This window comes from Cyanistes caeruleus, chromosome 5 (genome assembly GCF_971803275.1).
Source record: "Cyanistes caeruleus chromosome 5, bCyaCae1.hap1.1, whole genome shotgun sequence".
In the NCBI taxonomy this organism is placed as follows: domain Eukaryota; kingdom Metazoa; phylum Chordata; class Aves; order Passeriformes; family Paridae; genus Cyanistes; species Cyanistes caeruleus.
Genome location: NC_141705.1, coordinates 18,306,548 through 18,318,759, shown reverse-complemented (window position 1 = coordinate 18,318,759; position 12,212 = coordinate 18,306,548). Strand labels below are relative to the sequence as shown.

The 12,212-nt window shown below is 40.0% G+C and overlaps 2 protein-coding genes across 12 annotated transcripts in view; one reads left to right on the top strand and one right to left on the bottom strand.

Moving 5' to 3' along the window:
• Positions 1–7,135, top strand: part of CCDC149 (coiled-coil domain containing 149) — a 51,895-nt gene extending 44,760 nt beyond the window's left edge. For 6 of the 11 annotated variants that reach the window (XM_086890125.1, XM_086890124.1, XM_086890134.1 and 3 more), the window contains 2 exons: positions 3,034–3,621; positions 4,242–7,135. In XM_086890125.1, coding sequence (XP_086746251.1) covers positions 3,034–3,620 — 587 coding nt within the window. In that variant the 3' untranslated portion in view covers position 3,621; positions 4,242–7,135. The remainder of the gene's footprint in view (positions 1–3,033; positions 3,622–4,241) is intronic. The other 5 variants (XM_086890132.1, XM_086890126.1, XM_086890135.1 and 2 more) reach the window with 1 other exon arrangement.
• Positions 7,136–7,800: 665 nt separating this feature from the next.
• Positions 7,801–9,310, bottom strand: SOD3 (superoxide dismutase 3). The gene is made up of 2 exons (XM_023925419.2): positions 9,176–9,310; positions 7,801–8,715 (listed from the first exon to the last, which is right to left on the bottom strand). The coding sequence occupies exon 2, from the start codon at positions 8,697–8,699 to the stop codon at positions 7,977–7,979; it is 723 nt and encodes a 240-aa protein (XP_023781187.1). The 5' UTR covers positions 8,700–8,715; positions 9,176–9,310; the 3' UTR covers positions 7,801–7,976.
• Between the last annotated feature and the right edge of the window lie 2,902 nt (positions 9,311–12,212).

The window sequence follows — 12,212 nt, the reverse complement described above, 5'->3', positions numbered from 1 at the left end:
GCTGGTAAAGCTTGGTATGCACCATTCCTTTGAGATAAAGTAAACTTAGAGGGAAAAAAGCATGGAGCAGAGAGGGAAGAAAGGCCAGGATCAGGACTCTCAAGTGGTGGGAAGACTAGAGTAGATGGAGTTTGACAGAGTTGATGGAAGTCTGAGGGAGGAGGGACCTGTGTGTGGCTGAGCAGAGGTCAGAGCACAGGAGTGAGGAATCACAACGTTGGCAGTGAAAGCAAGATGTGATTAAAAGATATTGCAAGGTGGATGAGAAATGAGTGCAGTGAGTGTAGGGACTGGACAAACAAAGGGATGTGGAGCAGGAGCAGAAAAATAGTCAGGGGAAGAGAAGAGCAGAAGAAAATAGCCTTGGATAGGAAAGGACAGACAAAGATTAGGCCTGTGGCAGTCATATGAAGAATCAGCTCCCAGTGGGTCATCTTCTTTCCTCCTCTCTGTCCCATGACCATAATGAGAACCGAGGTTAATCACAGAAATTCTGTCATAAAACTAGAGTAGGTTAAGAAATTACTATTCTGCCTACACAAACAGCTTGGGTTTTCCCTTGCCTATGCCCCAATATATCTGATAACCTGCAGTGAGAACTGAGGCAAAAGTTACCTCTGTGATAATTCAACTGGAGCAACTTTTTTGTGACAAAGATGAGCACATATCTACGACCAGCTATGCAGGGAACACCATAGTTTCTAGCAGTAGGTGATGCAACATTAACCTGTTCTGCTGCTCCAGATGCTTTTTCTGAAGGATGTTTGGGGCTGCCATTTTCCCTTCAAAGCCTGAAAAGGAAGCAACGTGTTTTTAGCTTTAGTTTTAGTGGAGCATGTCCCTGTGCTTGGAGCTATGCAACTCCTCTGCAGTCAGCATCTATACTGGAATGATACACAGGTACCTTTTGTACCACTCTACACAGAGAATGAGTGCTGTTGCGGTTTAGGAACTTTGTGCATATTGTAATTTTTCATCTATAACATGTACCTCCAAAATCTGGGGGACCTTTGCAGCTGGGAAGAGCACAGGAGTGTGTTCGTCTGTCGTCAGTCACCAAACAAGTATGCTCTTGGTTAAAGTATTACTGAAATAAAAACAAAACTACTCTTACTTTCCTGTTCTTTGAATGATCAGTTGAGTGAAAACAGTTGATAGCCAGAATAGCAATGAAATTCTTGCTTATCATTATATATTAAACCTCATGTCACGTTGGTCAGTTATGGTCTTTTAACGAGTAGCATGGGTATTTGGTGCCTGTTTGACCCAAGAAGTCTACTTAACTTTTAAAAAAAACATTTATTCTTTATCAGAACTTTTTATAATGCATCAAGTGTTGCTCCAGCTAGATCTGTAGATAATCAGAGGGCTTTTTCAGGCTTTTTTTATCCAGCCTATCTGCTTACCCTGGTGTCATCAAAGCCTCCTTTAATCTGCACTTGTTATCACTGTTTCAGTTAAGCTGGATGGTGGATGTGTGTAGGATCTAATGTGTAGTTCCTGTGTGAACATGCATAATGACAGAGTACAATCATATGAATTAAAGCCTGTCTTGTGCCACAAAATCTCACTTTATTCAATGCACAGGATGGATAGTGTCAAGGGATGGACTGTACTTGAGCATCACAGCTGCTAATGAACAGCAATTTAGGGCTTTTCCACTCCATTGTTGAATTACTTGTCCCTGCTGTACTGCCTGGGTGCTATTTCAGGCATTCCCTGAAGAAAACAATGCTGTTCTTCTATGAACTTTTCTCTGGTCATTTAGTGCTTTGAGACAATTTATCTTCAGAAGATTGCAGCAAGATGATAGGTTGGTGTTGTTCTACTGTAAGAGGGAAGAAACAGAGGCATGCAAAGAGGAAGATAGAGTCCCTGCTAATTTCGAGTGCTAGTTTGAGGTACATACGTTTTGGCTCATTTGGAGCACTTTGATGTACAACACAAGCAGAGCAGTAGTGCACATCAAGCTTCTAGTTTTCCAGCTGACTTCTCAGATAATGAGGCTTAGATCCAGTGGATGATCACCTTTTGAAAGTTAATTTATCCCTACCTTTTCCATAGACTTAAATTCCAGCTCTTCACAGTTGCGTTCCTAGCTTTGTTGATGGCAGTAAGAGTGTCCGTTCCCTTTGTGCCAACCCTGGTCTCATTCACTCAGTAGCTCCCAAATTCTAAATGAGGCAGGTAAGATCAAGACAGTAGGGTGGTCCTCTGCAGCCAGGCAGTCCCATCCTTGTGTGAGGCAGGATTCCTGTGCGAGAAATGGAGTAAATTCTTATGTACTAAAAGGTAATGCATCTGCACAACAAGAGTAATTTTAAGCTCTCAAGGCAGACTAAATTTTGGTATTTCCTAATTTTACTTTACTTTTCAAGCTTATTTTCAATGAGACTTTCTGTCCTTTAATGGTCACAATAAAGAACACTTTCACAAGGGTGTTTGCACATTGATTTTTTCTTTATTTTGACACTTTTTTCAGTGTTTGCCATTTAGTATAATGCTATACTTCAAATTCTTGTACAGCTGCTTTATGCTGTTACCCTAATCAAAATAATATTTTATGTTTGGAGAAATGTTGCAGGACCAATAACAAAACTTCATTATTGGATGAAAGCCTGAGAAAAGCTCCAAATAAATGGAGCTTGTGTTAACCCCTGAAACTGGTAGTGACGGGGGGGATTAATGGTAAGCTGTGCCAAAAATTTCCATAGCTAGGTGCCTTGGAGTTGATATTCCTCTAGAAAAGTTTTCCTGACCTTGCTGTTCTACAGTATGGTACTATCTGACTCTGAATTGTTGGTTTTAGAGAAAGACAGGATCCAAAACAGGGCCAGATCCAGCAGGAAACTTAGTGTCGATTGTTTATTGTCTAAGGAATAGGCCTGGGAAGGATAGGGAAGCACTCTTAAAAATTCCTTACTGAGATAAACATCTCTGTGGTCCATCACTGGTAGTAATATTTTTCAGATCAGACATATAACAAATGCCTCCAGCTGACTCGAGTATCTTGTTGTTCCATTTCTCTTTCAGCAGAACAGAAGGGAGAATGTGATGAAACTTACGCTGTTGCAAGTGAGTCCCTGGCTCCAGAGGGAACAAACTTAAATAACAGAATCCAAAATAAACATTTTTACCCTTCATTACCTCAGCTATCTTCTGAGGAAGAAGACATAAACAAGCTTGGAAGTCAGATAATTAAACTGACAGTTGCAGAACTGGAAGGGAAAAGAGGAGGCGGTCCTGTGGGAGAGCAGAACGTGGGAGTTGGAGCAGAGCTTAATGATTCATCAGAGGCAGAGTTCCCACTTCCCAGCCCTGATCCATCTGACCCCACAGATCCCTCAAACTCTGAGAATGAACGAACAGGTGATGAAACTGAGGTCCTGAAAGACAATGACAAAACCTTAGAGAGAGATTGTGAAATTCCAAATGAAAGAGGGGATCCAAATAACAGCACTGTGGATGTGGTTCGTACTGAGGACCCTGGAAGGCATGGAGGGCTCAGTGTTAAAACTGCAGACACAAATAACAGCTTTGAGAAGCTCTCTGAATCTGAAAACAAGAAACCATCTGATGCTGCTGAAAACCGTGAATATTTGGATAACAGTTTGGCTTGAGGTATGAAATCCAGGCCCTCAAGCACCTTACTGTAATCCTTGTGCAGTGTCTGTGCTGTTGCAGATATGATCAGTAAAATACTGTGCTGTAAGGTTGATTATTTCATACTGAACTGTTAATAATTCTTTAAAAAATATGCTTTTCTGTTAGTTCTGGCTGTAGTGTACCAAAACTGTAAATTACCTAAGGGAAAGAATTAGTGATGAGGTTTAGTCATGTTGGTTTTTTGTAATGATTTGAAGTTTCTATATAGATTGATGTAATTGACATTAGTGTAATTGCCAGTGATAATGATTTATCTTGTTATCACTAGGCTCCTGAAACATGTATGGTCCTAGTGCTGGACTGTATTTTAATGCTAAGAAATGTCTCTTGAAGATGAAAAATTTGGAGTGATAAATTGAGAAGCATCCTAACGCTGCAAGCTTTTGCTTCTTTGTCAGACTGTGTTCTGTTTCTCTTTACACACAGTGACTGTCAGTACATCCTTAGAATAAGATCACTATTCCCTTACAGGAAGTTTCTGAAAACCATTCCTGCATGTATATAGTTCTCTCATTACAAACCTTTATACCTTTGTATTTTGTCAACTGTACAAAATTTTTCCTTTCCTCTCCCAGCTTACCTCATGAAAATGAAGCAAGTTATTTCACCAGATACTGAGAGCCCAGTTTAATGAGGCTCTGAAGGAAACATCATCAGAGAAGCCAGAAGTCTTACTGTGAGAAACAGCAGTGCTGTTCTAAAGGAAAGAAAACAGCAAGAGGAGAACCGGTGATGTCCTGTCCAGATACTTGGCTGTCAGTTTCTGGAATTGCATCCCTCTTCTTTCAGGAGCTGGAATGGGCACTTGGGCTTAGTTAATGGGTGATAGGTTTCAGCCTACTCCATCTGTGCTTTCCTTTCTAAAGGAATTTTGTGTCTTTTTAATTTTCTTATTACTTAAAATTAAGGATAATTCTTCCTTTCCTCCTCATTTCAGCAGCCTGTGGTATGATAGAAGGATTATTTGCATTGTTGCCACTTTTTAAACGTTGTTCTTTTGAAGAGGTTTAGTCACAGAAAAATATTCCTATAATAACTGGGGGGAAAGGGAGCTGCTGTGTCATTCCCTAGCTTGGTCCTGATGCTGGACCTGTGCCGCTCTGCTTCTAGGAAGGCAGCAACGAGGGAATACTTAACGTTGAAATTAGCAGCTGTTGGGGAAGGGGAGGCAGGTCTTTCCTCTCCTGTTTGTAGCATAAGGAATAGTCTCTGCAGCTGTGGAGCTTCCATGGGCCAGCAGCCGTCAAGGCAATTTTTCTGCTGGCTTGGGACCTAATTGTCTGTAAATGTTCATTTCTCACTCTAGAACTTGAAACCAATCAGAGAGAATTAAAGCAAATTTAATAAAATACTGCTAATAAAAAGGAAAATCCCTCCCAGACTGAGTACTTCTTTGACAAATAACTGCCAGCTGCAAGTTTTTACAGCCCACTTGTCAGCTACTGAATAAAGAGAGTTTATATTAGCAGTACCGACAAACTCTTCAGTATGTGTAAGATGAGCTAGCAGGTGCTGCCATAATCAAGGTGTCAGAGCCCATGAACGGTTTGTATTCAGCAAAAGAAAGGCTGTATGTAAATTATTACACATAACTATAAGGAGTGATAGTTGGAAGGTGAAAAATGTGGCTTGTCTCTTCTCATGTGTTTTCCTTAGCAAGTGCATTTGTGTAACCCTTTCAGTGTCTGTCTGCAGGATATAAAGCCATACTTACAGTGCTCCTCAAATATGTGTACTTTAAGGGTAATTGGACTTTGCAACGTTCCACTGATGTTAAGCAGCAGTCCTTAGGAACAGAAGTTACATAAATAGTTAAGCATATTAGGGACATGAAGCAGTAAAAAGTTTTTATTTTGTTATCTTGATCACCATTAAAATTCCTCATTACCTGAAAAAAACCCAAGAGTTTAAGTGCTTGAAAGAGTGTTAAGCTGTTCCCAGTAATTGTAACTGACTGCATTACTGACTCATTTTTGTGACAGTCAGAAGAAAAATAGCTGTAGAAACTAAAATCTCCAGGAGAATGTGCAGGATTTTTTTTCCTCCAATGCCTGAATGTCACATGAAGTAACATTTTGCTTGAGATGTATTTTTTCCATCTTTCACAGACTGATCCTGCATAGAGCTAAATATCAATGCAGTCAGAACTGAGGCAAGCAAATAAGAAGGCCAAGATTTCATGTATTGAGCTCAGAAATGTTGAGGATCTTTTACTATTTCCCTGTGCTGTGTCTTTCCTGACCGAGAGATGTGAGAATGAGCATTTTGCTTACAGTCCCTTAACAGTCCCAGTTAATGCTATTAGTTAATTAAGAGCCTGGTGTAAGGTTGAAACAGTGCTGGATCAACAGCTTTTTAGTGCCTCATTTGCTGATTCTTTTCAGTATGTCTTTTTTTTCAGAGCATACTGATGTACAACCCAACAATTAGGGCATCTTGGTAATTGTCCTCACACCATTCTCCCTCTTAGATGTTATTTTTAAATCTTTGCAATCACTAAATTCCAGTAAGATTCATAGATCTCTGAAAACCTCATTTCCAGTGTGATGTCACTGCTGCAATACTGGCCCTCTCCTTTCTCTTCTAGCAAATGCATATTCTAGGTACATTTTTAGCATTCTCCCAGGAAGCCAAGACTTCAAAGCAAGGAGACCTACAAAAGTAAGAATTTGTTACTGCACTAGGTGATAAGTAATTAAATATTCTTGTCAGTTCTTCCTCAGATATTGCTTTAATTGATATTGTTGTGTTAATATAACAATATTTTTTTCCCAGTAAATTTATCTAGTGTTTTTCTGTGGACTCTACCTTAAATTTGAGGGGTGTTTTTGTTTTTTGTTTCGTTTTTTAAGACCTGTGTTCCCTTTTTCTACTACTTTAAAAGTGCAGAAATCACAACCAAACATGTAAGCCTTGTTGGTGTTGGGCTTTGGGGAAGCAAACTCGGAAGGGAATTTTGTGGCAGGAGTATGGAGAAGCTGCATTTCACAAACTGATTTTAAGGAGGTTGTCATACCTAAAGGTAGAGTCATGCATTATCTGTGAGAAGGATTTCATTTGAAAATATGATGATGTGGTTATTGGAAAAATAATGTTCACTGAATTTGTAAAATAAGTGTGTGAAAATGACAGATTAAGAAGCATCTTTTAGAATGCTGCTTCTTTTCTAAGTGAGACTATTTTTAAGCATATGGGAACTTGTATAATAAAGACAGTGGAATTTCTTTAATCCCTATGAGCTCAGGAATGTATTTCAAAATCTTAAGTGAGATTAAGTTGAAAATCTGCTACATTTCTAAAAGATAGCATTTTGTTTACGAGCTTCTGTTTTGTAGTTTGCTTTCTAAATTATGCAGTTTAATTTATTTGCAAACCAGTCTTTTGTTGCTGCCTGGATTAACAGCACGCGTTTAAATTATATTAATACATTTTGTCATCTTTAATAAAAACATTTCCTGATATACTTGCACTACCTGCTTGTTTCTTTTTCTCTTCTTAGTATTAGATGAATGATAGCCATGGGGTGATGTTTTAATATTCTGTGTTAAATTTAAAAAGCAAAGCCTTATTAAGTGAAAGTTTTAAGGCTGAAAGTTATCTTACTTTAATCTTTTCACTGTCACTTCTCCTGGCCCAAACTTTGTTCCTTCAGTTTTGTATGGAGTAACAGACTCAGTATTTTTTTGCTTTGAAAAGAATATTTCTCTCTGATCTGCTAACTTTATCATCATGGTCTAAGCAGCATTATAACTTTTGTATATAACTTTGTTACTAACAGGCACAGACTGGAGACTTATACAAGGAGAATAATATAATGGATCTGAAGTTTAACACAGCAATTTCTGTACTGTCCTTTTAGGGGAAGTCCACTACCAAGGTCTTGCAACAGAACACCCAAGGCTGTTAACAGCATAGAGACCTTTCTGCTTTCCAAGTTGGCACCTAACTACAGAATAGTGTCTAATGAGAGGCACATTCTTACTTTTTTCCTGCAGTATTTACTGATCCCTTAGAAGACCCCTACAGTGCACAAATTCTTTAGCCCATTCACCCTATCCATCTGTACTCTTGTTTACATGCATTCAAGTCTTAAACTGCATAAAAGGGAATCTTTTCCTTCAAGAAAACACAATGTTGAGTTGATGCTGGTTTTATTGATGGGCTTACATAAAGGAACCTCTACAAAAGTGATATGGATTTCACAGAGGAGCAAGCAAATGGGAGTCCTTTAGCCATATATCTTAGTGGGCAACAGCACAGCCTGAGTTACTTTGTGCTGCCCTGGCTGTAGCTGGCATTTTGGACTTCACCTAAGCCTGGCTGTATGTTCTTTTGAGACCTCTCTTCTTCTTGTCCATAACCTCAGACAGTTTCTCTTCCCACAAGTTCTTGTTGCTTATCCCAATCACACAGCAAGCCAGACGTTTCCCAGCATTTCCATTTTCCAAACTGGCCTTATTATTGCCCTTGCCCATGTCATCTTCCTGCTCGTGGATCACAACAGATCTGCCCATTATGGAATACGGACCAAAGACTGTGGCAAAGAGGTTTGTTTTGTATCTTCTGATTTTGCCTTCTTTAGGAAGAAAGTTGCCAAAATCTCCTGGGTGACGAGGGTGATTCACTCTGAAAGGGTTATAGTGTCCCCCTGTAGAATCACAGCCATTGCTGAGGTCTCCAAGCTCGTGGATGTGTATAGCTCTGCTAGATTGATTGCTATCCAATGGAAACCCATCCAAGTAAAAAATGGCTTCCAGTCTTCCATATGGGTAAAACTGCCTGAATAAGACTTGTCCAGTCACTTGTGGCTTGTCAGCATCTATTTTGGAGCTGGGCTTCATTTCACAAGTGGTGTAAATCATCCCATCAGTCTCGTTACCACGTGTTACTGGGTAGAGCAGATTCTGCCAGAGGTCGTTCACTTGTTTCTGTATTTCATGCAGTGACTCCTGGCGTGGGTCAGTTTCCTTGTCTGTTGTGACACCAGAGGCAGACAGGGCCAGCCCAGTGACCAGAGAAAGAATCAGAAACATCTTGCCAACTTCAAGCCTGCAAAAGATACAGGAAGGTACAAAGAATTCCAGCGTTTTGCAGCAGTACGGCTGGAGAGAAAGGCACAGGCAGCCGGTGGTGAGCAGAGTGAAACAGCTGGAACGTGGTCCCGGTGGACTGCTGCTTGCTGAACCTGTCTCACGTGATGAACTGAAACTCAGTCGGAGTATGTGTATTTAAACACATGCAACTGGCACCCATGACTAAAAGAAATTCTAGTGATTATATATTTTAAAATAGATCTTGATCTCAAAAACTACCCCTGTTTCCCTGCAGGAAACAAGCGAGCCAAAATGTTTTAAAATCTGAGTTTGTATTTTTGTATTGTAGAAAAGTAGGCTTTTGTGCTCTAACAAATTCCAGCAAGACATTTTGCCAGAAATTTTTTCTTGGTCCATCTACTTAACCACTAGTTAGGCATTACAAACAAAAAGTAAAAATCCATCAAGTTGATTACCTTGCAGAACCTCTCAGTAGTAGCTCTTCACCTCTGCTCCCCTAAACGAAGATGTGATCGGACAGAAGGCCAGAGCTGCTTGAAGGAGATGCTTACAGAAACTGCGTGTTTGTCTAGAAATTAGGTAACGCTGGCTCAGGAGAGGCGGGAGAACTGCGGGAGGGGAGGGAGGCGGGGACGGAGGGAAGAAGGGAGGGAGGGGAGAAAGTTCTAGGCATTTTTGTTTTGGGCAGGGTGAATACTTCATCCTTTCCTGGTGAGTTTGTGAGTCTGGCTCTCGGTCCTCACCGGCATTTAAAAAAAAAAAACAACAAAAACAAAACCAAAAAAACCCACAAAACTTTGAAATTAATCTGCCTTTTGACTTTATGCACTCATCTAAAACAAGTGAACTTCAGCAGGCAGGGAGGGGAGAGGAAAGAGCTTTATTAAGGCACAACTGGGCAGTTTGCTCACTTGTGTGCTGGTTATCTGGAGCTAGTTTGCATTTTTATTTTTTTGTTACTCAAAATAGAAACTGGTACTTGAGCAGCATAAACTGTTCTATATGGATGTATACAAAAGTTTTTGTGGATTTAGAAACAGTTTAAACTGTGATTATTGAGGTACATGTCAATGATGCCTCTCTGAAGTTTTAGGGTTAGTTTGGCATCTGCTCTGCTGCTTTACTCACTAAAATATCTGATCCTCTGCAGCCCTGCTTTTTTTTCCTCTTTCTTTTTTTTTTTTTTTTTTTTTTTAAACTTGTGATTTCTTTCCTAAGAGAGAAGTACTGAGGCAGTGCAACATCAGAGTGAGGTGCACAGAAATTGCTTGGAAGCTGACTGGAGCATGGAGAGTTCACATGTGTTTCATCATCCCATGAACTAAGAAGTGCTCTTCTCTCAGGGGCATTGCCCTGCCCACAGCACTTCCCACTGATGTAGCTGAAATGTGGATTTGTCTGTCAGATCAATTTAACAGGGTGAGACTTCTGTGGAGAGAAAAGAGTAGCTCTTATTACTCTCAACAATACTCAATGCAAGAAAATTGCAATGAAAATCCCTTTTCCCAGTCTTCTGCCAGCTGGATAAGGAATGGGACTGTCAGCTTCTGCAATGTAAAATTGTGTGTGTTAATCTTACCAGTATCATATACCACATCAGATGCAAGATACTCAGTTATGTGAGAGAGACAATTTTTTTTCTTTATGTATGAGGGAGAGTAGAGCTGAAGGAAATGTCAGCTACTCGGATCATTAGCCAGGGAAATACAGAATTAACTAACTTCATTTTTGAATATTGGAATATTGAATGTATTACTTGAGCTCTTCAGTTCTTAATCTGTGAAACAGGACAACTGGTATTTCTTCAGTGTATTTACAAGTTTTTCAGATCACTGTGCTCTTGGGCTCTGTGCAGTGTTCAGTGGGAGCTGAGCTCAGAGCAGCTGAGTGCCAGGATTGTCCATCACCCCAAGGCTAACGTGGCCTCCTTTGCAGCTCTTCCCAGCTTTATTCACTGGTACTCTCTGAGCTGGGAAAAGCCATACTTGCAGTGTGGTAATACTATGAAATTGCTTAGGTTTAAAGCATTTGAAAGTTTTATAATCAAGTTTTCTAAATAGACACAAAAAATGTTCAGCTAAGACTAGCCAAATGCACAGGTTTAAGTTTGCAAAATACAGGAAGCAAACATCCAGTCTAGATACTATTAGAAAAATTACTTCTTAGCAACATAAACCATTTTTTAAGGGGTCACAACAAATGGAGGGAATAAAAGAGTATCATTCATCGTTTACTCTTTGAGTCACAAAATAGTGAAATGCAATTGAATTTAATACTTTTACAAGGAAATTCTTGAGCCAACAATCAGTACTCCAAGAAAATAATTGTAAAGCTTTAACTGAATTATAAGGCATTTTCAAATATGTAGGGACAGAATTTTAGCTGGCTTAAATACAGCAGTGTTTCTGACTTCAGTGGCATTTGTGCTGCCTACAGCAGCTGGGATTCCATCCCTGGAAAAACCTACTTGCTGCTTTTTTTTTGATGTACTGCACATGAGGGAGGGAAGCAAAAATGCAGAAGGTGCAAAGGAGATGATCAAAGGGACAGAAAGGACTGCAGCAAAGTGAAATGATGTATTTGTAGTGCTCTGCACTTCAGAGAATGAAAAGGAAATAGTAGCTGTGGGCCGCTGTCAGAAGGATGCATTTTAAAAAGAAGAAGGGCTGATAACTACAAGGAATGCAATTGCCAGGGTGATTTGGCATTCATTTTGAGTCTGAAAGATGGTCACTAAGTACTAACCAGGTGTATCATTAAAGTCTGCTACTACCCACTGCCTATGTTTTAATTTTCTGCTTACAAAGAGGTGTGAATAATGGCCTTGACAGCCTTTAAAGCAGACAGCAGTTACTGGGAAGAAAGTCCACAGTGACCTGACCATGCACTTGTGTTACAGTCACTTCTCTAAAAAATAGACCTCTTTTGGTCCAGTTCTACAAGATCTTTTGTGTCCTGAGTTTCAAGCAATGTCCTAAAGTTTCCTGGGCTATACAACACAGAACAGTCAAAACAACTTCTGCAAGGCTCTCTAGACCGCACAGGAAGAATTTTGTTTTATAGTGAGCTTTATACCAGACTCTGCTCACAAGCTCCCAGTCCATGCTGTGGCCTTCAGGGTTGGTTGGTCGGTGGGCTTGTTTTGCAATTACACCATTCCTATTGCATTACTCTCCGTTTGACTTAATATTGTTTCATTTGTCCAGCACAGAGATAAACATGATGAGGAAAACACTGCATAGGAGAGAATCCTTTTAGAGCAAGCTGTAGCCTTTTTTTTGTCTCCAGCAGTTGGATCTGCTCTTAGTGGTTTTTCTGATAGAATGGTTCTGCATAAAAACAACACCCAGAGAAGGAAACTTGTATGTCTTTGGGAGTGAGTGATGGAGCTGACTGCTTTTCTCCACATATGGCAGAAGCTGGAGCAGCTGAAGGAAAGGGGACATTTTTAGTCTGAGGGAAACAGTCAAGATCCTTGGGCACCTGATCTGC